Below are 22,225 nucleotides of genomic sequence, written 5' to 3'. Positions count from 1 at the left end.
GTGTGTGTGTGTGTGGGGGGGGGGTGGGGGGGGGGTGGGGGTCTCGAAAGGTTTGGTTGATTAGACATTTATGTTTTCCACAAACTTAAATGTCTTTAAAAACACATTAACAGGAATCAAACAATCTGTAGGGAACAGATGGAGGCAGAAGACATCTTTCTGTCAGCAATGCACACATTCAGCGACACACAGGAGTTATTTCAAGCTGGGCACCGGTGAGGAGGACCCACTCCTATCGCTGCTGGTCCAATCACAAGGCCATATGTGACACGCTGGCTCTGTCAGTTTCCCCGTGACTGGCCGAGAGCCTATTATTATTATGCTAGCAGCTATGTTTGGATTGAAAAAAATGGAAACATGGATCGCTTTGTAACACAACAGAAAAAAACCACAAGCACAGGAGAGATAGGCCTACCCTCCACCTCAGACACCGCAGGTGAAAAGGAAAGGGACGATGTACCTACCGTAGACCCCGCAGCAAATTGTTGTGACTTTTATCAACGACCAAAATAGTCCAGGGCGGCACAGTGGCGAGGTGGTTAGCACTGATGCCTCACAGCAAGAAGGTCACCGGTTCGAATCAATGGGCCGGCTGGCCTTTCTGTGTGGAGTTTGCATGTTCTCTGCGTGGGTTCTTTCCGGGTACTCCGGCTTCCTCCCACCATCCAAAGACATGCTCTTTAGGTTAACTGGTGATTCTAAATTGTGTGAGTGTGAATGGTTGTCTGTCTCTCTGTGTTAGCCCTGCGATGGACTGGAGACCTGTCCAGGGTGTACCCCGCCTCTCGCCCGATGACAGTTGGGATAGGCTCCAGCAGCCCCCTTGTGACCCTCAACAGGAATAACCGGGTATAGAAAATGAATGAATGAATGAATAAAATGGTCCATGACTGTTTTTCACTGTGAAGTATCTGAACTCTAAATGTATCCTGTAGAATGGCGACCCCTGCTGATCGATTACTGCCACTGACTTTTCCAAAATGATTCATCTGTTGTGCATGCGTGGAATAAAGTTACTATTTTTTTTACCTTTGCAGCAAAGGTTCACACAAACCAAAGACCTGACAGATTATTTTTGATATTAGAAGAAATTAAAAACGAGACAAAGCTTTTGCACTATTTGCTGTATTTGCATGGGATCAGATAGATAGATAGATAGATATTAATCCCAAACTGGGAATTTTTACTGTTGTAGCAGCAGTGTACAGGCACTCAGCATATCATACATCATATATAACAAAAAAACTATCTATATACACAATATTAAATAATGAAATAATTGAATATTAAAAAATGAAATTGGGGAACTCAACCAGAAAGCTCACAGTGACTTTCATTAATCATTGCACGTACCGTAAGATCACAAAACATAAAGTGCACACGTGTGTCAGAGTTTAAAAACAAACAAAAAAAAAAAAAAAAAACAAGAAAAACAATGATGGCATTGATGTTGACTTTGCAACCTTCACATAAAAGTGACCCAGTTTAGAACCCATAGTGTTAGAAATCCTAAAAAGCAAACATCATGCATAATTAATTCATTTCCCAATGTGACCTGGTGGTGGCAGTGTTGTCTCACTTTACCAATGCCTAAACCCAAACACAGTTCTTGTTTGTTCTTGTGTTGTTGTAGGATGTCATCAGTCGCTGCCCAAGTACCGTTCAAATGCCAGGATGTGCACTTGCTCCACCTATTTCATCAAGGATGTATCTGGAGGTAACTTGTCTGGACTTGGGACAACCAGGATTGTGTTCAGTTTGGTATTGATAAACACCCACTGATACTAAAATGTGTCTGACTTATTGTCACAGTAACGTGATAATGCAGCACCTGGGCTACAGATATGAGGCAGATCAAACCTGATCCTATAAATGCACAAGCAGATGTGTTTGTTTTGTTATTTGAGGGGGGTTTTATGGTCACATTTTCAAAATGGGAAGACAGACCCCTCTCCTGGGGCCTCATGTACGAAAACTTGCGTGGATTTAATTCTAAAACGTGGCGCACGCTCAGATCTAGAAGCATTTTTCCTTTGTCACTGGAGGGGAGGTGTGCAAAAATGTCCTCTTTGGCACGCTGTCCTCCACACGCCACAATGTTGGTTAATTGCATTTGCGCATCACATATGATCTGTATATTGATCGAATGGGTGGCATGGCTCTGCTCAGGGTCGACCGGCACAGTCACGATCGGTCGGACTAATAGTTTTCACATTTATGACAGTTTCCCGGCATCACCTCTAAGTGTCGCCAAAGGATCGACATCTGAAGAAGCCAGCGTACGCCAGCCGTGGCATTAGCGTAGGCACGTACAAGTTCCCGGACATTTCACTCTTGATACATCTGAACTTTTCCGTGAGCGAGTGCGTACGGAATGTTTTTGTACGCACGCAACTTTCTTACATGAGGCCCCTGGTCATTAGCTGCTGTGGCCACAGTGGAGGAGAGGATGAAGGTGCAACGAGTTCCAAAACTAACAACAAAACAACCAACAATCGTGCAGATGCCTCATCATCAACAGACCCACGTTCATCTGGATCCTCGTTTTACTCAATGTCTGTTCTTGACATTTTATAAGACAGTAAACATAATTTGAGGTTACCAAAGCGTCTTACCTGGAAGATGATCCAACGGTAAATAGATGCTGAGTACAACATTTAGAAGAGTTACTCTGATTTACACAGTTCTCTGTGTTATGAAACTAAAAATGAGTGAGAAATACAGGTGAGCATCATCGGCATAGTGTCAAATTTAAATATCATAATGTCCATGATTAGTTTATATTATAACCTGTTTTTATCCAAACCAGTTTCAGTTCTTAGACTTAGACTTAGATAAACTTTATTGATCCACAAGGGAAATTGCTTGGTTACAGTAGCTTAGTTGTCCATAAAAAACACACTCTTAAGAACCTCAGATAAAAAGAAAAGATTAAATTAAATAAAATAGAAATAAAAAATAAGTAGAATAAAATCTAGTAACATAAAATAGTAACATAAAATAGAAATAGTATAAGCCAAAATGTACAAATTATCATATTAGCATATGAACAAATGTACAAGAAATGGAAGAATATAGTTCAATAGTTAGTAGAATAGTTCAGGCTCAGGACATGATAATGTCATACTCGCAAATAATTGCTAGCTTAATATATTCTATAATATATATCTGCACTATATTTACTCATATGTGGTATATCTGTTTGTCCAAAATACGATGTCCAACTGCAAAGTCCAGTCACACATCAGTTAGAAATCAAAGGAATTGTCTTCAAATGATGGTAATGAATCTTTCTTGTCAATAGCACCAAATTATAAGACTTTATATTTTAGACCGTCTCTGGGGAAGACAAACCAAAAACTCACTAGATGATCTTCTACCTACGAAGGAGTCAAGAAGAGACGAGGCAAAGTTTTCACATCACTCACATTTGTATTTGCTTGAGATTTATAAAGTAGGATATTACAAAGAATCCAGCAGACATTACACAGAAAAAAGGAAGAGTTGAACTTTTTTGTCAGTGAATCAATTCAGGCTCAAAATGACTGAAAGCAAAAAAATCTCTGAGGACTTCTAAACAGAGCTGCAGGTTAATGAACAAACTCACACTTAAATGCATTTTATTAGTAAATGGTTTGTTGAAGAAGCAAAGGCGTCATCACGGAGAAGCAGGCAGCAGGTTTAACGGGACACCCCATCCAGGTGTTTCATCACGCTCACAACCCATTGTTTACTCGGATCCACACAGATGAGACGAGACTTTTTCATCACCAAACTGAAACAGAGAAGATCAAACATATAAATAAATAAATCAAAAATAAAACAGGAAAAACTGAAAAAAGATGAAAGAAAAACAAAGTGGACAATCAAACAGAGATTAGAGAATAAGTTGTTTCTCAAAAACATTCGTTACGTTTGTGTGATCGGTCTCTATTGCCCTGAGCACCGCGCCACGTCAGTTTGATATGATTTCACTTTGTGGGCAGGCAGATCTTTCAAATAGTGGACCTCTACAGCAGACTACTACGCATTTAAAGTGACACCAGGAACTGTCAAATAAACCACACATGACTCTACTGTTAATATTGTAGAATAAATTAAACAGTATATATATACTATAAATAAATTCACAGACTGTTCTTGAATTTTTTCTATGATGTTGATAGGTTCTGAGTTCATTAAGCTAACATTACACATATTTTGTAACTTTTATGACATCTGGAGCATGTTGAATTTTGCATACCAAAGTTCGCCCAGGATGTTAAACAGACTAGAATCGCCTCTAGTAGTACTCATTCTACTTGTTAATCACAGCTTGTAGCACTTACACGGCTGCAGGCTTGGGGCAGTATTCATGAGTCTTGTAATATGAAGCGATATGGCCCTTCCATATTTTGTCTGGGTAGTATTTGAAGCAGCATTTGTCAGGATTGAATCCACCTGAAGAAAAGAACATTAAGTATTATATATATATCAGTGCATCACCAGACATGACACGTCTGATTGACATAATCAGGGAATCTTACTGTTGCAGAGCACTGGAGATAACAGAGCAGCTCCCAGGATGCAGAGCAGGAAGATGTGAGCGGTCCTCATGGCGACTGGATGTTCTTCGATGATGGAGATAAACACCACGGTTACACAGTGAAAGGGATTCTGAAGAAAAAGTGGTGAGGTGTTAGACTTATCAAGATCAAAAAGGCGGGGGTTGGGGGAATGAAGTTAACAGAAACTTTCCACTAGGTTAGACTGAATACAGAGGAAATGCAGTTGTGGTTAGCCCACATATGCAGCTCAAAGTATGATTCATTAGATCAGCAAATATTTAGATTTTTGTCTCCGTGTGCAGCTGGCAAATTTAGCATCCAAAATGGTCTTTTGAGGCTCGATACTTTCACGTGCTTTGTGATATCTTGACAAGTCAAATGTTCCTGTTCCACTTGTAAGATAATTTTACTTAATTTGAGTAATGTGTTCCTCACTTTAATACATTTCAAAACTATGCCAACTTTCACAAATTATGACAATACAAGGGCCACACATTTGGCTTTGGGACATTAACTGGGTTTCAGTGCTTTACAGCAATGTCAATACTGGCCCCAACCACTACTGGTAAAGATGGTGTACGGTGTACCTGCAATGTACACCAGATACTGAAAACAAGCGTTCACATCCTTTTACAACTCACAGATGATGTACAAATGATTCATTTTGTTGAATAAATATTCATTTGATTGATTGGGTTCTCTTTGTTCACTTTTAGACATGGATGTTTTGAGACATAATTATGTAGAAATGTAGATTATGAGGGGAAAATGACATTTAAGAGGCACTGCTATATCTGTACACATCTCTGCAGCATTACACCTGAGCCACATCTGGAACATTTATATAGGACACAACCATAAAAGCCATAAAAAGCCAACCATGACCATGAAAGTGCACCAACCAACTAGTCGACTTTACTGCTGTGCAGTGACGCTTTAAGCAGGAAGTCAATTAGTCGCCGATCACGTGACAATGACAACAGGGACGCCTCCTAGAAGACAGGTGAGGAGCCCAGTGGGTCACTGTAGCAAACTAACAGCGGTTCATCAAGTGTGTGGAAATACTTCACTAAAGATGAAGCACCATTCTACTGTAACATGGAGATGTGTATATGTATGTCAGTCCTGAAATATAACAAATGAACTACGGCAATGCACACTCATTTGAAAAGGCATCTGCTAACGCCAACAGAGGAACGGTCCAAATCCCCTCCACAGCAGTCAATTAACAACTTCACCAAACATCCTGTAGTAACAGAGAGAATCAGTCTAAAAATCAACAATTTGCTGGTGAATTAGACATTTAGATATTAGACCTTTAGCTGTTATACATGGATAAGCTCATGTGGTTCTGTTGTGTTCTATTAGTTGATATTGTTGCTGTAGTTGTTTTTTGTCCTTGATGTCAATGAATGCACCACGGGAGTTATGGTAGAGGTGAGAGTTAGCCAAGCGAGAGCTGCATGTTATAAATGTAAGATTGATGGTGTTTATGGTGTTGAAATTCCAAAATGTACAAGATCGAAACACCAGGTACACATGCAGTAAATGGAACAATTTTATTTTAGTAGACCAACGTTCATCTGGATCCTCCTTGTTTTACTCAAAGTCCATTCTTGACATTTTAGAAGACCATAATGTGAAATAGTGAAAATAATTTGAGGTCACCAAAGCATCCAATGGTAAATAGATGTTACTCTGACTTACAACGAAAGTAAAAATGACTTATGACTTATGACTTGTGAAAACTGTTACATTGTATAATGCTCACAATTACTTATAATCCATCTTTATCCAAACTAGTTTCAGTTCAAGCTCAGGACGTCATACTCGCTTTACTGGTGTCATCCTTCCCAAATAATTGCTGAGTAAAAAGCAAAGTGTATCAATAAAGTTGTTCATATTTGGTATATCTATTTGTCCAAAATACAATGTCCAACTCCAAAATCCAGTCTCACATCAATAAGAAGTCAAAGGAATTGTCTCCAAATGAAAATTTATCTTTCTTGTCAATAGCATCAGATTATAAGACTTTATATTTAAGACCGCGTCTGGGAAAGACCTCACTAGGTGGAGGAGTCAAGAAGAGACGAGGCAAAGTTTTCCCACCGCTCACATTTGTATTTGCATGAGGTTTATAAAGCAGGATATTACAAAGCATCCAACAGCCATTACACAGAAAAAGATGAGTCGTACTTTTTTGTCAGTGAGTCAGTTCAGGCTCAGAATGACTGAAAGCAAAAAAATCTCTGACAACTTCTAAACTGAGCTGCAGGTTAATGAACAAACTCACACTTAAATGCATTTAAATAGTTACATATGAAGAAGCAAAGACGTCATCATGGAGAAGCAGGCAGCAGGTTTAAGAGGGGCTTTTGTCCAGGCGTTTCATAATGCTCACAACCCAGGCTTTACTCGGATCCACACAGATGTGACGAGACCTGTTTGTAACCAAACTGAAACAGAGAAAATTAAAAAATAATTGTTGTATCACCCTGCACACTGCAGGCCGTCAGTTTGATATGATTTCACTTTGTGGGTCAAAGCGGGCGCCCTCCAACTTTCAGATGAGCAGACAGATCTTTCAAATAGCGGACCTCTACAGTAGACCACTATGCATTTAAATTGACACCAAGAATCACTGTCAAATAAACCACACATGACTCTACTGTTAATATTGTAAAATAGATTATATACTGTACTTTTAGTTGTATACTATATATGTGTGTGTGTGTGTGTGTGTGTGTGTGTGTGTGTGTGTGTACTGTATGTATATATATCTATATATCTATATCTATATATAAAGAGAGAGAGATAGAAATGTAAATATATAGACAGTATAAATAATACTATAAATAAATTCACACTGTTCTCGTTTGTGTTAAATAATACGGTTAAAACAAAATCAGTGTGTACACCATCAAGGTGAATTAGTTTAATCCTGACTCTTGACTGATGGGTAACGCAGTGATTCTCCACTGACACGTGCAAGAGATAAAGGGTTGCTGCTGTCATCTATATCCTTCCCCTGGTACTACTCATTGTACTTTTTAAACACATCTCGTAGCACTCACATGATTGCAGGCTTGGGGCAGTGGTCATCAGTCGTGAAATATAATTTGATTAAGTCCATCCGTATTTTTTTTGGGTAGTATCCGAAGCAGCAGCCGCCACGACCGAGTCCATCTGAAGAAAAGAACATATCATCAGGACATCTCTAGACATGACACCTCTGATTGACATAATAATGTGAGGGAATCTAACTGTAGCAGAGCACTGGAGTTACCAGTCCAGCTCTCAGGACGGAGAGCAGGAGGATGTGAGTGGTCCTCCTGACGACTGGATATTCCCCTGGAAGCGATGGAGATAAACACCACAATTACACAGTGAAAGGGCTTCTAAAGGTTTTGAGGTGTTAGGTTTAACAAGATCAAAAATGTAAAAAAAAAAAAAAAAAATTGAAATTGACAGAAACTTTCCACTCGGTTAGACTGAACGCAGAGGAAATGTAGTTGTGGTTAGCCCAGAGGTGCAGCTCAGAGCATTTCTCCAAAAAGTAAGATATGTGTCCCCGTGTGCAGCTGGCATTTTTAGTAGTTCTTTTACTTTATTTTGCTAGGATTGCAAATTTTTAATGGTATTTTTCTCTGTAAGTTTTAATGTATTTAACCTTATTTCAGGAATATTACCATAGCACTGAATGCTAAATTTAACATGTAAAAAAAGTGTAGCTGTACTGGTTTAAAGATGATCGTGGTAGCATTTGCTGAATATAAAGACACCATCGTATATTATAAGAAAATAATTCTTGGCACGTCAAATTTTCCTGTTCTACTGTCAGATCATTTTACTTATTTTAAGCAATGTGTCCCTCGTTTTAATACATTTTAAAACTATGCCAACTTTTACATACTATGACACTACACGGGGCACATATTTGCCTTTGGGATGCTAATTTCAATATTTGTTTCCTACCTGAAGCAGTCCTGCCAAAGTAGGGGTGAGAAGAATGTTTAATCCCTTTTATTGGATAACTGATAGGGAAGTATTTTATTTTCCTTTTTTGTTGTTTGATAGGTACAGTGGCTTGCAAGAGTATTCATACCCCTTGAACTTTTCCACATTTTGTCACGTTACAACTCCAAATATAAATATATACACAATTGTATAGTAGAAAGAAAATTATACATGATTTATGTATTTATTTATTTTTTTACGAATAAAAAACTTAAAGATGCGGTGTGCAAAAGCATTCAGCTCTTTCAGGGTATGTCATCTAGAGACTGAAATTTTTGCCCATTCTTCTTTGTAAAACAGCTCAAGCTTAGTCAGATTAGATGGAGCGCGTCTGTGAACGGCAGTTTTCAGATCTTGCCACAGATTCTCCATTTGATTTAGGTCTGGACTTTGCCATTCTAACACATGAATATGTTTTGCCTTAAACCGTTCTGTTGTAGCCCTGGCTATATGTTTAGGGTTGTTGTCCTGCTGGAAGGTGAATCCAGTTTCAACAGGTTTTCCTCCAAGATTGCCCTGTATTGCCCTGTATCCATCTTCCCATTAGCTCTGGCCATCTTCCCTGTCCCAGAGCATGATACTGCCACCACCATGTTTGACAGTGGGGATGGTGTGTTCAGAGTGATGTGCAGTTTTCTGCCATTCATAGCGTTTTGCGTTTAGGCCAAAAAGTTAAATTTTGGTCTCATTTGACCAGAGCACCCCACATGGCTTCTGGCAAACTGCAAACGGGACGTCTTATGGTTTTCTTTTAACAATGGCTTTCTTCTTGTCACACCTCCATAAAGGCCAGATTTGTACAGTGCACGACCAATAGTTGTCCTGTGGACAGATTTCCCCCAACTGAGCTGTGGACCTCGTCCAGAGTCACCATGGGCCTCTTGGCTGCATCTCTGATCAGCGCTCTCCCTGTTCAGCCTGTAAGTTTAGGTGGACAGCTGTGTCTTGGTAGGTTTGCAGTTGAGCCATACTCTTACCATTCCCGGATGATGGATTGAACAGTGCTCCGTGAGATGTTCAAAGCTTGGGAAATCTTTTTATAGCCTAACCCTGCTTTAAACTTCTCCACAACTGTATCCCTGACCCTTCTGGTGTCTGGTCCTTGTACTTCATGATGCTGTTTGCTCTCCAATATTCTCTTAACAAACCTCTGAGCCATCACAGAACAACTGTGTTTGTACTGGGATTAGATTACATACAGGGGGCTGAATACTTTGGCACACCGCACTTTTCAGTTTATTTATTTGTAAAATAATTTTTAAATCATGTATAATTTTCTCTGTACTTCACAATTGTGTTCCGCTTCGTGTTGGTCTATGACATAAAATTTATGTTTGTGGTCGTAACGTGACGAAATGTGGAAAAGTTCAAGAAGTATGAAAACTTTTGCAAGCCACTGTAATTTGGAAGGTGTGTTGATTGGTTTTGTTTGTTGGTTTGGCCATGCTCACCCTGAAGTTTAACCCAGTCTGGACTCAAAGTTCACAGGGACACTGGTCCTTGTTGGCATTAGGGATAAGAGGGGAGTCATCTTTGTATGCCTTTTCTTTTCGTTTTAATATTTAAACAACAAAACATCTCTACTATTTGTGGCAATGCAACCATTTTGTCATACTACTATTTCTGCTACCATTACCATAAGCCAAGTCTACAGTACCATAAATGTCCAAATAATAATATCATGTCATTTAACCAACTTACGTCATTTGAGTTTCGGATCCTGGTGTGGTACGTCCCAGGTCAGTACAATATTGCTGAATGTGGTTCACGTCAGTTGCATTGCTGCCCCCGTCAGGTGTGAGGTTTCTGAGTTCAGGTTCTGCAGCAAATACACTTGAAGCTGTTATAAGTACCATAAGATCGCGAAATATAAAGTGCACACTTGTGTCATCAGAGATTTTTTAAAAAACAAAAAAAACAACTCAGAAAATGTCCAAATAATAATATCATGTCATTTAACCAACTTACGTCATTTGAGTTTCGGATCCTGGTGTGGTACGTCCCAGGTCAGTGTCTAACGGTTGTGTAATGGCTGGGCGTGTTGTTGGCATTATTGTTGTGTTGAAGCGGCGATGTTGCTGAATGTGGTTCACGTCAGTTGCATTGCTGCCCCCGTCAGGTGTGAGGTTTCTGAGTTCAGGTTCTGCAGCAAATACACTTGAAACCACCAATACCAATTCTAATGAATGAAAATAAAATAAATTATGTTTGTGAATGACGCCAACTGATGCACTAGGAACAAGTCTGCAGATTCAAGAAAGGATTATTTACCGTTATTCTGTGTCATCTCAGATGGGTGAATGCAAAACTGCGTTTAGACACTTCACTCTGCTGCACTGATGTTGACTTTACAACGTTCACATAAAAGTGATCCTGGGTCTGGGTTTGGAACCCATAGTGTTAGAAACCCTAAAAAGCAAACATTCTGTCTCTCTGTGTTAGCCTTGCGATGGACTGGCGACCTGTCCAGGGTGTACCCTGCCTCTCGCCCTATGACATCTGGGATAGGCTCCAGCAGACCCCCGCGACCCTTGACAGGAATAAGCGGGTACAGAAGATGAATGAATGAATGTTCTTGTCTGTTCTTGTGTTCTTGTGGGATGTCATCAGTCACTGCCCAAGTACTGTTCCTATTTAAAGTACGAATAAGATCAAGTACTGTTCAAATGCCAGGATGTTCACTTGCTTCATCTATTTTATCAAGGATGTATGTGGAGGTAACTCGTCTGGACCTGTGGACCCAATGGTAAATAGACGCTGAGTACAACATTCAGAAGAGTTACTCTGATTTACACAGTCCTCTGTGTTATGAAACTAAAAATGACTGAGAAATACAGGTGAGCATCATCGGCATAGCGTCAAATTTAAATATCACGAAAAAAACAGTTACATTATATAATGCCTACGATTAGTTATAACTCGTCTTTATCCAAACCAGATTCAGTTCAAGCTTAGGACGTGAGGATGTCATACTTGCTTCACTGGTGTCATCCTTCCCCAGATAATTGCTGAGTAAAGAGCAGAGTGTATCTGCAATAAAGTTGTTCATATTTGGTATATCTATTTGTCCAAAATACAATGTCCAACTGCTAAATCCAGTCACACATCAATAAGAAGTCAAAGGAATTGTCTTCAAATGAAAGTTTATCTTTCTTGTCAATAGCACCAAATTATGAGACTTTATATTTTAGACCGTGTCTGGGGAAGACAAACCAAAAACTCACTGGATGATCTTCTACCTTCAAAGGAGTCAAGAAGAGATGAAGAGGCAAAGTTTTCCCACCGCTCACATTTGTATTTGTATGAGGTTTATAAAGTAGGATATTACAAAGCATCCAGCAGACATTACACAAAAACAAGATGAGTCGTACTTTTTTGTCAGTGAGTCAGTTCAGGCTCAAAATGACTGAAAGCAAAAAAATCTCTGATGACTTCTAAACAGAGCTGCAGGTTAATGAACAAACTCACTCTTAAATGCATTTTATTAGTAAATGCTTTGATGAAGAAGTAAAGACGTCATCATGGAGAAGCAGGCGGCAGGTTTAAAAGGACACCCCGTCCAGGTGTTTAATTATGCTCAAAACCCAGGGCTGACTCGGATCCACACAGATGTTACGATTGATTTTTGTCACCAAACTGAAACAGAGAAGATTAAAAAAAAATAATCAAAAATAAAATAGGAAAACCTTTGTAACTGATATCTGGAGTAAAATAAGTGGGTAATCATGAGAGAATAATTTGTTCCTCAAACTGTGTCCATTATTATTTTAACTATCCATACACTGAGAGTAGTACTCATTCTACTTTTTAAACACAGCTTGTAGCACTTACATGATTGCAGGCTTGGGGCAGTTTTCATGAGTCTTGTAATATGATCTGATTAAGTACTTCTGTACTCTTCTTGAGTAGTATTTGAAACAGCAGTTGTCAAGACTGCGTCCACCTGAAGAAAAGAACATATTCATCAGGGCATCTCCAGACATGACACCTCTGACTGACATAATAATGTTAGGGAATGTAACTGTAGCAGACCATTGGAGATACCAGTAGAGGTCCCAGGATGCAGAGCAGGAGGATGTGGGCGGTCCTCATGACGAATGGATATTCCCCTGGAAGCGATGTAGACAAACACCCCGTTTAGTTGGTGAGGTGTTAGGCTTATCATGATCAAAAATGTAGAAATAAAAAAAGATACGTGTCCCCATGTGCAGCTTCCATTTTTAGTAGTTCTTTTACATTTATCTTGCTAGGATTGGAGATTTTTAATGGTATGGTATGGTTTTTCTCTGTAAGTTTTAATGTATTTAACCTTATTTGAGGAATATTACCATAGCACTGGATGCTAAATTTAACATATGAAAAAGTACTTGGTTTAAGTGTAGCTGTCCTGGTTTAAAGATGATCGTGGTAGCATGTGCTGAATATGAAGACACCTTCCTACATTATATGGCAATAATTCTTGGCACATCAAATTTTCCTGTTCTGCTGTCACTTATTATGACAATACACGGGCCACACATTTGGCTTTGGGACGCTAATTTCAATATTTGTTTCCAACCTGAAGCAGTCCTGCCACAGTAGGAGTAGAGAAGAATGTTCTATCCTTTTTTTTGGATAATTGATAGGGAAGGTATCCTGTATTAAATTTTCCTTTTTTGTTGTTTGATAAGTACAGTGGCTTGCACAAGTATTCATATCCCATCAACTTTTCCACATTTTGTTGCACACAACTGTGAAGTACAAAGAAAATTATACATGATTTAAAACAAAATTTCAAATAAAAACTGAAAAGTGCGGTGTGCAAAAGTATTCAGCCGTCCTGAGTCAATACTTTGTGGAAGAGCCTTCTGCTGCGATTACAGCTGAAAGTCTTTCAGGGTATGTCTCTATTTAGCTTTGCACATCTAGAGACTCAAATGTTTGCCCATTCTTCTTTGCAAAACAGCTCAAGCTCAATCAGATTAGATGGAGAGTGTTTGTGAACGGCAATTTTCAGATCTTGCCAGAGATTCTCGATTGGACTTAGGTCTGGACTTTGACTGGGCCATTCTAACACATGAATATGTTTTTGTCTTAAACCATTCCATTGTAGCCCTGGCTTTATATTTAGGGTCGTTGTCCTGCTGGAAGGTGAACCTCTGTCCCAGTCTTTTGCAGAGTCCAACAGGTTTTCCTCCAAGATTGCCCTGTATTTGGCTCCATCCATCTTCCCATCAACTCTGACCATCTTCCCTGTCCCTGCTGAAGAGAAGCACCCCCAGAACATGATGCTGCCACCACCATGTTTGACAGTGGGGGTGGGGTGTTCAGAGTGATGTGCAGTTTTCTGCCACACATAGTGTTTTGCATTTAGGCCAAAAAGTTAAATTTTGGTATCATCTGACCAGAGCACCTTCTTCCACTGTGTCCCCCACATAGCTTCTGACTTCCATAAATGCCAGATTTGTGCAGTGTACAACCAATAGTTGTCCTGTGGACAGATTCCCCCTCCTGAGCTGTGGACCTCTGCAGTTTGTCCAGAGTCATTCAGCACTCATCAGGCACCTTCTGAAAGCAATTGGTTGAAACGGGGGCTAAATCCTTTTGCACACCGGACTTTGAGTTTTTATTTGGAAAAAAAAAAAAAAAAAAAAAAACATAAACCAACTATAATTTTCTCTGTACTTCACAATTATGTGCCATTCCAATAAAATCTATTTATGTTTGTGGTTGTAACATGACAAAATGTGGAAAAGTTCAAGAAGTACGAAACCTTTTGCAAGCCACTGTAATTTGGAAGGTGTGTTGATTGGTTTTGTTTGTTGGTTTGGCCATGCTCACCCTGAAGTTTAACCCGGTCTGGACTCAAAGTTCACCAAGGCATTGGTCCTTGTTGGCATTAGGGATAAGAGGGGAGTCATCTTTTTATGCCTTTTCTTTGTGTTTTAATATTTAAACAACAAAACATCTCTACTATCTGTGGCAATGCAACCATTTTGTCATACTACTATTACTGCGCTTATTACATTGCTACCATTACCATAAGCAAAGCCTACTGTACCATAAGATCGCAAAATATAAAATGCACACTTGTGTCATCACAGATTTTTTAAAAAACAAAAAAATAACTGGAACTAGGACTCAGAAAATGTCCAAATAATAATATGTCATTTAACCAACTTACGTAATTTGAGTTTCGGATCCTGGTGTGGTACATCCCAGGTCAGTGTCTGACGGTTGTGTAATGGCTGGGCGTGTTGTTGGCGTTATTGTTGTGTAGAAGCGACGATGTTGCTGAATGTGGTTCACATCAGTCGCATTGCTGCCCCCGTCAGGTGTGAGGTTTCTGAGTTCAGGTTCTGCAGCAAATACACTTGAAGCAGTTATAAGTACCATAAGTTCGCGAAATATAAAGTGCACACTTGTGTCATCAGAGATTAAGAAACAAAACAAAAAACAACTGGAACTAGGACTTAGAAAATGTCCAAATAATAATATCATGTCATTTAACCAACTTACGTCATTTGAGTTTCGGATCCTGGTGTGGTACGTCCCAGGTCAGTGTCTGACGGTTGTGTAATGGTTGGGCGTGTTGTTGGTGTTATTGTTGTGTTGAAGCGGCGATGTTGCTGAATGTGGTTCACGTCAGTTGCATTGCTGCCCCCGTCAGGTGTTAGGTTTCTGAGTTCAGGTTCTGCAGCAAATACACTTGAAGCAGTTACCATCAATACCAATTATAATGAATGAAAATAAAATAAATTATGTTTGTGAATGACGCCAACTGATGCACTAGGAACAAGTCTGCAGATTCAAGAAAGGATTATTTACCGTTATTCTGTGTCATCTCAGATGGGTGAATGCAAAACTCCTGAAGACTGACAGAGCTTCTTCTCTGTACTTTTTGTTCTTTTGATGCTGAAAATCAACATAAACTGTCTGAAGATGTTCACATCAGTCATAAGCAGCTGATATAAACACTTTATTTAAAACCAGAACGGGCGATAGAAAATGGCTTTAAGCTTTAATTTACCCGAGAAAGGATCTGGTTGTAGAAAGAAGGCGATCCAAACAATGTTGAGGAGAGCCACGCTGACGTGAAGAGTCCAGTGCATGTTTCTGATGGAGATTCACTCTGAACAGCAAAGATACAGCCTGTCTGGGAAGATGTTGAAAATGAAATTCTACAACACGAAGTTTTTATATGCAAGTGTGTTTAGACACTTAGACACTCTCTGCTGCATTGATGTTGACTTTGCAACGTTCACATAAAAGTGACCCTCGGTCTTGGTTTGGAACCTATAGTGTTAGAAACCCTAAAAAGCAGGGCGGCACAGTGGCGAGGTGGTTAGCACTGATGCCTCACAGCGAGATGGTCACCGGTTTGAATCCATGGGCCGGCTGGCCTTTCTGTGTGGAGTTTGCATGGTCTCCCTGTGTCTGCGTGAGTACCCGACTCCGGCTTCCCCCCACCATCCAAAGACATGCTCATTAGGTTAATTGGTGATTCTAAATTGGCCGTAGGTGTGAGTGTGAATGGTTGTCTGTGTCTCTGTGTTAACTTGTCTTGACCTGGGACAGCCAGACATTCCAGATTTTGTACCAAACTACCACATTTGTACGTCCGAAGTTCATGTACTTGGTATTGATAAACTTCCACTGATACCAAAATGTGTCTGACCCATTGTCACAGCTACTTGATAATGCAGTAACTATGGACGGTGGGAGGAAGCCAGAGTGCCCGGAGAGAACCCACGCAGACACAGAGAGGACATGCAAACTCCACACAAAAAGGCCCAGTCGGCCAAGGGATTGAAACCCAGAACCATCTTGCTGTAATTAACTGTATTCATATGCAGTTTAGCCTTAATAAAACCCGAGTTAGAAATCATGCAAGTGTAAAATAGTTTCACTAACTTTTAGTCACTAACCTGCCATACAAAACAAGAAATAACGAAAAGGCAAACAGAAATTAGACTAGCTGCTTTTAAATTCAGAAATACAGGTAAGCATCATCAGCATAGCTTTGAAATTAAATAAACTGGAACATCCTTGTGCATCAATCATTTTCAAGTTTAGGCTCATTATGAAACACCAGGTACATATGCAGTAAATAGGACAGTTTTGTTTTAGGGTCATCCTAGACTTATTTTAGATCTTCCTTATTTTACACAAAGTCCTTACTTTACATTTTCATTGTTCATGTGTAAGACAGTATACGGTGACCAAAGCGTCTTACCTGGAAGATGATGAGACGAGATTCAGATCTACACAGTGCTCTTTGTTTTCTTGTCTGACATGACATGTCAAGGCTGAAATAAGACACAGCAGAGTAGCATCGGAATTACTTCTTTTAGACAGAAGAGGAACATGCCTGTCACAGCTGTCCTTACAGGGCGTGTTTCAACCCATACAAAAAAACAAAAAAAAAAACCCTTAAGCATGCAATAGGAGTATAAAACATTAGGCGAATAAAGCCATTCTGAACAAATGCCTGAATCGCTGTTAATCTTTCGTCGTAGGCCACCCCAATGATTTGATTGATCTTTGCTGAAGCATAATTATTTCCCAACGGAGCAACTCCAGACCAACTTTCCACTAAATTGGTCCGACTTCTAGGTTACTACAAATATGGAAGTAAATGAAACTAAAAATGACTGGCGTAAACTGAGAAATACAGGTGAGCATCGTCAGCATAGCGTCGAATTTAAATAACGGCCAAAAACTGTAACCTTATATAATGCCCATGATGAGCTTATAATATAAACCACCTTTATTCATTGACATTCTGTCAGTCAGTACTTTGGAAAAATAGTAAAAAAAAAGCAAAAGTCAAGTGTGTATTATTTTAGTCTGGAGAAGACTGATGCACAAGCCGAAAACTCACTAGATGATCTTCTACCTTCAAAGGAGTCAAGAAGAGACGAGGCAAAGTTTTCACATCACTCAGATTTGTATTTGCATGAGGTTTATAAAGTAGGATGTTACAAGGCATTCAACAGACAGTACACAAAAACAAGATGAGTTGTACTTTTTTGTCAGTGAGTCAGTCCAGACTCAAAATGAGTGAAAGCAAAAAAACTCTGACGACTTCTAAACACAGGTGCAGGTCAATGAACAAACTTAACGCTTACATGCATTTTAATAATAAATGGTCTGATGAAGAAGCAACGGTGTCATCACAGAAAAGCAGGCGTCAGGTTTAAAAGTAACGCTCGTCCAGATGATTCATAATGCTCACAACCCAGGGCTGACTCGGATCCACACAGATGCGACGAGACTTTTTTGTCACCAAACTGAAACAGAGAAGATTAAAAAAAATAATAATAATAATAAAATAGGAAAAAGGAGACTAGAGAATAATTTATTCCTCAAGCTGTGCCCATTATTATTTTAAATATCCATACACTGACAGTAGTACTTATTCCAATTACTGATCACAGCTTGTAGCACTTACATGGTTCCAGTCTCGGGGCAGCAGTCATCAGTCATGGAATATGAGGCGATAAAGTCCTTCCGTAATCTTCTTGGGTAGTATTTGAAGCAGCAGTCTTTACAACTGAGTCCACCTGAGGAAGAACATATCATCAGGGCATCTCCAGATATGACACGTCTGATTGACATAATCAGGTTGTCTTACCTTTGCAGAGCACTGGAGATAACAGTGCAGCTCCCAGGATGCAGAGCAGGAGGATGTGAGTGGTCCTCATGGCGACTGGATATTCTTCGATGATGGAGATAAACACCACGGTTACGCAGTGAAAGGGCTTCTAAAGAAAAGGTGGTGAGGTGTTAGGCTTATTGAAAGCAAAACGGTGGGGGGTTTGGGGACTGAAGTTGACAGAAACTTTCCGCTTGGTTAGACTGAATACATAGGAAATGTAGTTGTGGTTAGCCCACATATGCAGCTCAAAGTATGATTCATTATTAGATCAGATTTTTGGTTTAAATATATGTGGATATTTAACAACACTTTCCTGCCCTTTAAGACATTAATTCTTGAATAGTACTACTTGTTTTCACTCCAAAAACACTAGTTAAGTACAAATGGTTAAGTAGTAGTTAAGTAAAGTAGACAAGTAATGGTTTCCTCACCAAGTAAATTGTTAAACTATTCCAACTTTCAGATATTATGACAATACACGGGCCACACATTTGGCTTTGGGACGCAAACTGGGGTTCAGTGCTTTACGGCAATGTCAATACTAGCCCCAACCACTACTGGTAAAGATGGTGTACGGTATACCTGCAGTGTACACCAGATACTGAAAACAAGCTCACATCCTTTTACAACTCACAGATGATGCACAAATGATTCTGTTGAATAAATATTCATTTGATTGATTGGGTTCTCTTTGTTCACTTTTACATTTAGATATTTTGAGACATAATTATATAGAAATGGAGAAAATTACGAGGAGAGAATGACATTTAAGGGGCACTGCTATGTCTGTACACATCTCTGCAGCATTACACCTGAGCCACATCCGAAACATTTATATAGAACACAACCATAAAAAGCCATAAAAAGCCAACCATGACCATAAAAGTGTAGACCCTGCTGGGCCTTCTTTAATCCACACCAGGGGTTAAACCGTCTAGTCAACTTCCTGCCTAAAGCGTCAAGTCACAGCATGCATAGCCGATCACGTAACAATAACAACAGGGACACCTTCTAGAAGACAGGTGAGGAGTCCATTGAGTTAATGCAGCAAACTAGCAGCGGTTCATCAAGTGTGTGGAAGTACTTCACTAAAGATATAACATGGAGATGTGTATATGTATGTCAGTCCTGAAATACAACAAACGTACTACTGCAATGCACACTCATTTGAAAAGACATTGAAACACCAGGTACACATGCAATAAATAGAACTATTTTATTTTAAAAGACCAACGTTCATTTGGATCCTCCTCATTTTACTCAAAGTCCGTTCTTGACATTTAAGAAGACAGTAAAAATAATTTGAGGTCACCAAGTGTCTTATCTGGAAGATGATCCAATGGTAAATAGATGCTGAGTACAACATTTGGAAGAGTTATTCTGACTTACACAGTCCTCCTGTGTTATGAAACTAAAAATGACTGAGAAATACAGGTGAGCATCATCGGCATCGAATTTAAATATCATAATGCCCACAATTAGTTTATATTATAACCCGTCTTTATCCAAACCAGTTTCAGTTCAGGCTCAGGACGTAAGGATGTCATACTCGCAAATAATTACTAGCTTTGTAGGGTTTGGTATACCTTTTAAATGTCCTGTCAGGGCACCACCTCCTTTTTCTGTAGGAAGAACACAGTTTAAGTCAATTTATCAGTCTCGATTAAATATATTTAATAACTAAAGGAACAAATTCTTAACACAATTTATACCATTAAGATTTAAAATGTTATACAATATAACATTAAGGTTTCTAGTTTCTGTCCATATGAAATAGGAGAGGTAACTCCTCTCATCTCTCCTTTTTAGTTCCTGAGATCCTGTTGATGTTCTTTCAATTCAAGACTAATTAGATCAGAAAAGAAAGAGAGTGGGCAATTCTACAGACTTGTAAACCTGTGTCTTTTGACTGAAGTAAGGTCCTCAGAGTTCAGAGAGGCCCCTTAACATGGGTCTATACAGCATCAGAAACTGGCACTTTAACCACTTAGGTGTAAAGATTGGTCGATAAGCAGGGTTCTTCGGCAGGGCAACCTCTTAAATTTACTTTCCAGAGAGGGGGGAGAGATTGATAGGACAACAGGGGCCCCTACAATATATTCTGTGAGCCAGTACTTGGCAAGTCAACTGAACATAAAAGGTAAAACACAACCATGAATAAAGAGCTGAGCATATCTGCACTAAATTTATTCATATTTGGTACATCTGTTTGTCCAAAATACGATGTCCAACTGAAATCAATCCAATAATCCAATCCAATAAGAAATCAAAGGAACTGTCTTCAATTGATGACCAAATTATAAGACTTTATATTTTAGACCGTGTCTTTGAAGGAGTCAGGAAGAGACGAGGCAAAGTTTTCGTATCACTCACATTTGTATTTGCATGAGGTTTAAAAAGTATCCAGCAGACATTACTCAAAAATAGAAGAAGAGTCGTACTTTTTTGTCAGTTCAGGCTCAAAATGACAAAAGAATCTCTGATAACTTCTAACAGAGCTGCAGGTTAATGAACAAACTCATGCTTAAATGCATTTTAATGGTAATATATGAAGAAGCAAAGGAGACCATCATGGAGAAGCAGGCAACAGGTTTAAAAGGGGCTTTTGTCTAGGTGTTTCATAATGCTCACAACCCAGGGTTGACTCGGATCCACACAGATGCGACAACACTTTTTTGTCACCAAACTGAAACAGAGAAGATTAAAATAAATAATAATAAATGTTGTATCACTCATCACTCTGCACGGCGCAGGCCATCAGTTTGATATGATATATGTGTGTGTATGTGTGTGTATAAAGAGACAGAGAGAGAGAAATGTAGCTATATAGACAGTAGTATAGATAATACTATAAATACATTCACACACTGTTCTTGTTTGTGTGTGGGCTTTTCCATGATACCAAATGTGAAGGGGTGGGGACCTTTCTCTTTCTCATTAAGGAAAATGTCGTCCATCAGTTATATGACATCTCAAAAATAATATGTTTTAAATATTCTGATTACCTTACAAAGATTGGGGAATTTTAAAAGAAATTGTGATTGGACAATATTTTTTTCCTGGTAGTCAGGAGGATATTATGCATGTAATAATGAGACAGGATAGTTAGTAGAACCATGTTATCCTGTTCCTTTGTTGCTTGCTCACAACACAACCCATTATTATTATTTTTTTTACTTATGATATGACACTACTACGAATGTTTTCTGTGATGTTACACATAATACACATATTTTGTAATTTTTGCAACATCTGGAGCATGTTGAATTTCGCATAATGACATGTGTATGTAATAGTGTTAAAATGCATTAATTACCAAAGTTCACCCAGGACATTAAACAGACTAGAACTGCCTCTGGTAGCTTTCATTCTACTTATTAAACGCAGCTTGTAGCACTTACATGGTTCCAGGCATGTGACAGGGGCCATCAGTCATGTAATATGATCTGATTAAGTCCTTCCGTACTCTTCCTGGTAAGTACTTGAGGCAGCAGTCGTAATGACTGCGTCCACCTGAAGGAAAGAACATATCAGGGCATCTTCAGACATGACACCTCTGGTTGACATAATAATGTGAGGGAATCTAACTGTAGCAGACCATTGGAGATAACAGTCCAGTTCCCAGGATGCAGACAATGATGACTGGATATTCCCCTGGAAGTGATGGAGATAAACACCACAGTTATGCAGTGAAAGGGCTTCTAAAGGTGTTGAGGTGTCGGACTTATCATGATCAAAAATGTAAAAAAAACAAAAAAAAAATCTAAAATTGACAGAAACTTTCCACTCGGTTAGACTGAACGCAGAGAAAAGGTAGTTGTGGTTAGCACAGAGATGCAGCTCAGAGCAGAGAACATTTCTCCAGTAACTAAGATATATGTATACTATATATATATATATATATATATATATATATATATATATATATATATATTTATCTTGCTGGCATTGCAGATTTTAATGGTATTTTTCTCTGTACATTTTAATGTATTTAACCTTAACGCAGAAATACTGTAACTGG

The 22,225-nt window shown here is 39.1% G+C and overlaps 1 protein-coding gene and 1 long non-coding RNA gene across 2 annotated transcripts; both read right to left on the bottom strand.

Annotated features, from left to right (window-relative positions):
* Positions 1 to 3,150: 3,150 nt before the first annotated feature.
* Positions 3,151 to 4,651, bottom strand: LOC311494465. Its single transcript, XR_014699283.1, has 3 exons — positions 4,527 to 4,651; positions 4,329 to 4,440; positions 3,151 to 3,775 (listed from the first exon to the last, which is right to left on the bottom strand). It is a non-coding gene; the product is annotated as an uncharacterized lncRNA (long non-coding RNA).
* A 12,738-nt stretch (positions 4,652 to 17,389) lies between these two features.
* Positions 17,390 to 18,579, bottom strand: ccl36.1 (chemokine (C-C motif) ligand 36, duplicate 1). The gene is made up of 3 exons (XM_084543380.1): positions 18,181 to 18,579; positions 17,998 to 18,109; positions 17,390 to 17,836 (listed from the first exon to the last, which is right to left on the bottom strand). Exons 1-3 carry the CDS (start codon positions 18,248 to 18,250, stop codon positions 17,743 to 17,745), a joined length of 276 nt encoding a protein of 91 aa, XP_084399506.1. The 5' UTR covers positions 18,251 to 18,579; the 3' UTR covers positions 17,390 to 17,742.
* Positions 18,580 to 22,225: the final 3,646 nt, after the last annotated feature.

The sequence above is a fragment of the Chelon labrosus genome (genome assembly GCF_963514085.1).
Source record: "Chelon labrosus genome assembly, chromosome: 1".
Taxonomy (NCBI): domain Eukaryota; kingdom Metazoa; phylum Chordata; class Actinopteri; order Mugiliformes; family Mugilidae; genus Chelon; species Chelon labrosus.
The sequence above is the reverse complement of the archived record's forward strand: the minus strand, read 5'-3'. Positions and strand labels throughout refer to the sequence as shown.

Excerpts from the sequence above, each read along its gene's own strand:
- ccl36.1 (XM_084543380.1), bottom strand. The coding sequence starts at position 18,250 with ATGAGGACCACTCACATCCTCCTGCTCTGCATCCTGGGAGCTGCACTG. Across the intron at positions 18,110-18,180 it reads ATCTCCAGTGCTCTGCAAAG|GTGGACTCAGTTGTAAAGAC; the intron begins GTAAGACAACCT and ends GTTCTTCCTCAG. Across the intron at positions 17,837-17,997 it reads TGCCCCGAGACTGGAACCAT|TTTGGTGACAAAAAAGTCTC; the intron begins GTAAGTGCTACA and ends TCTCTGTTTCAG.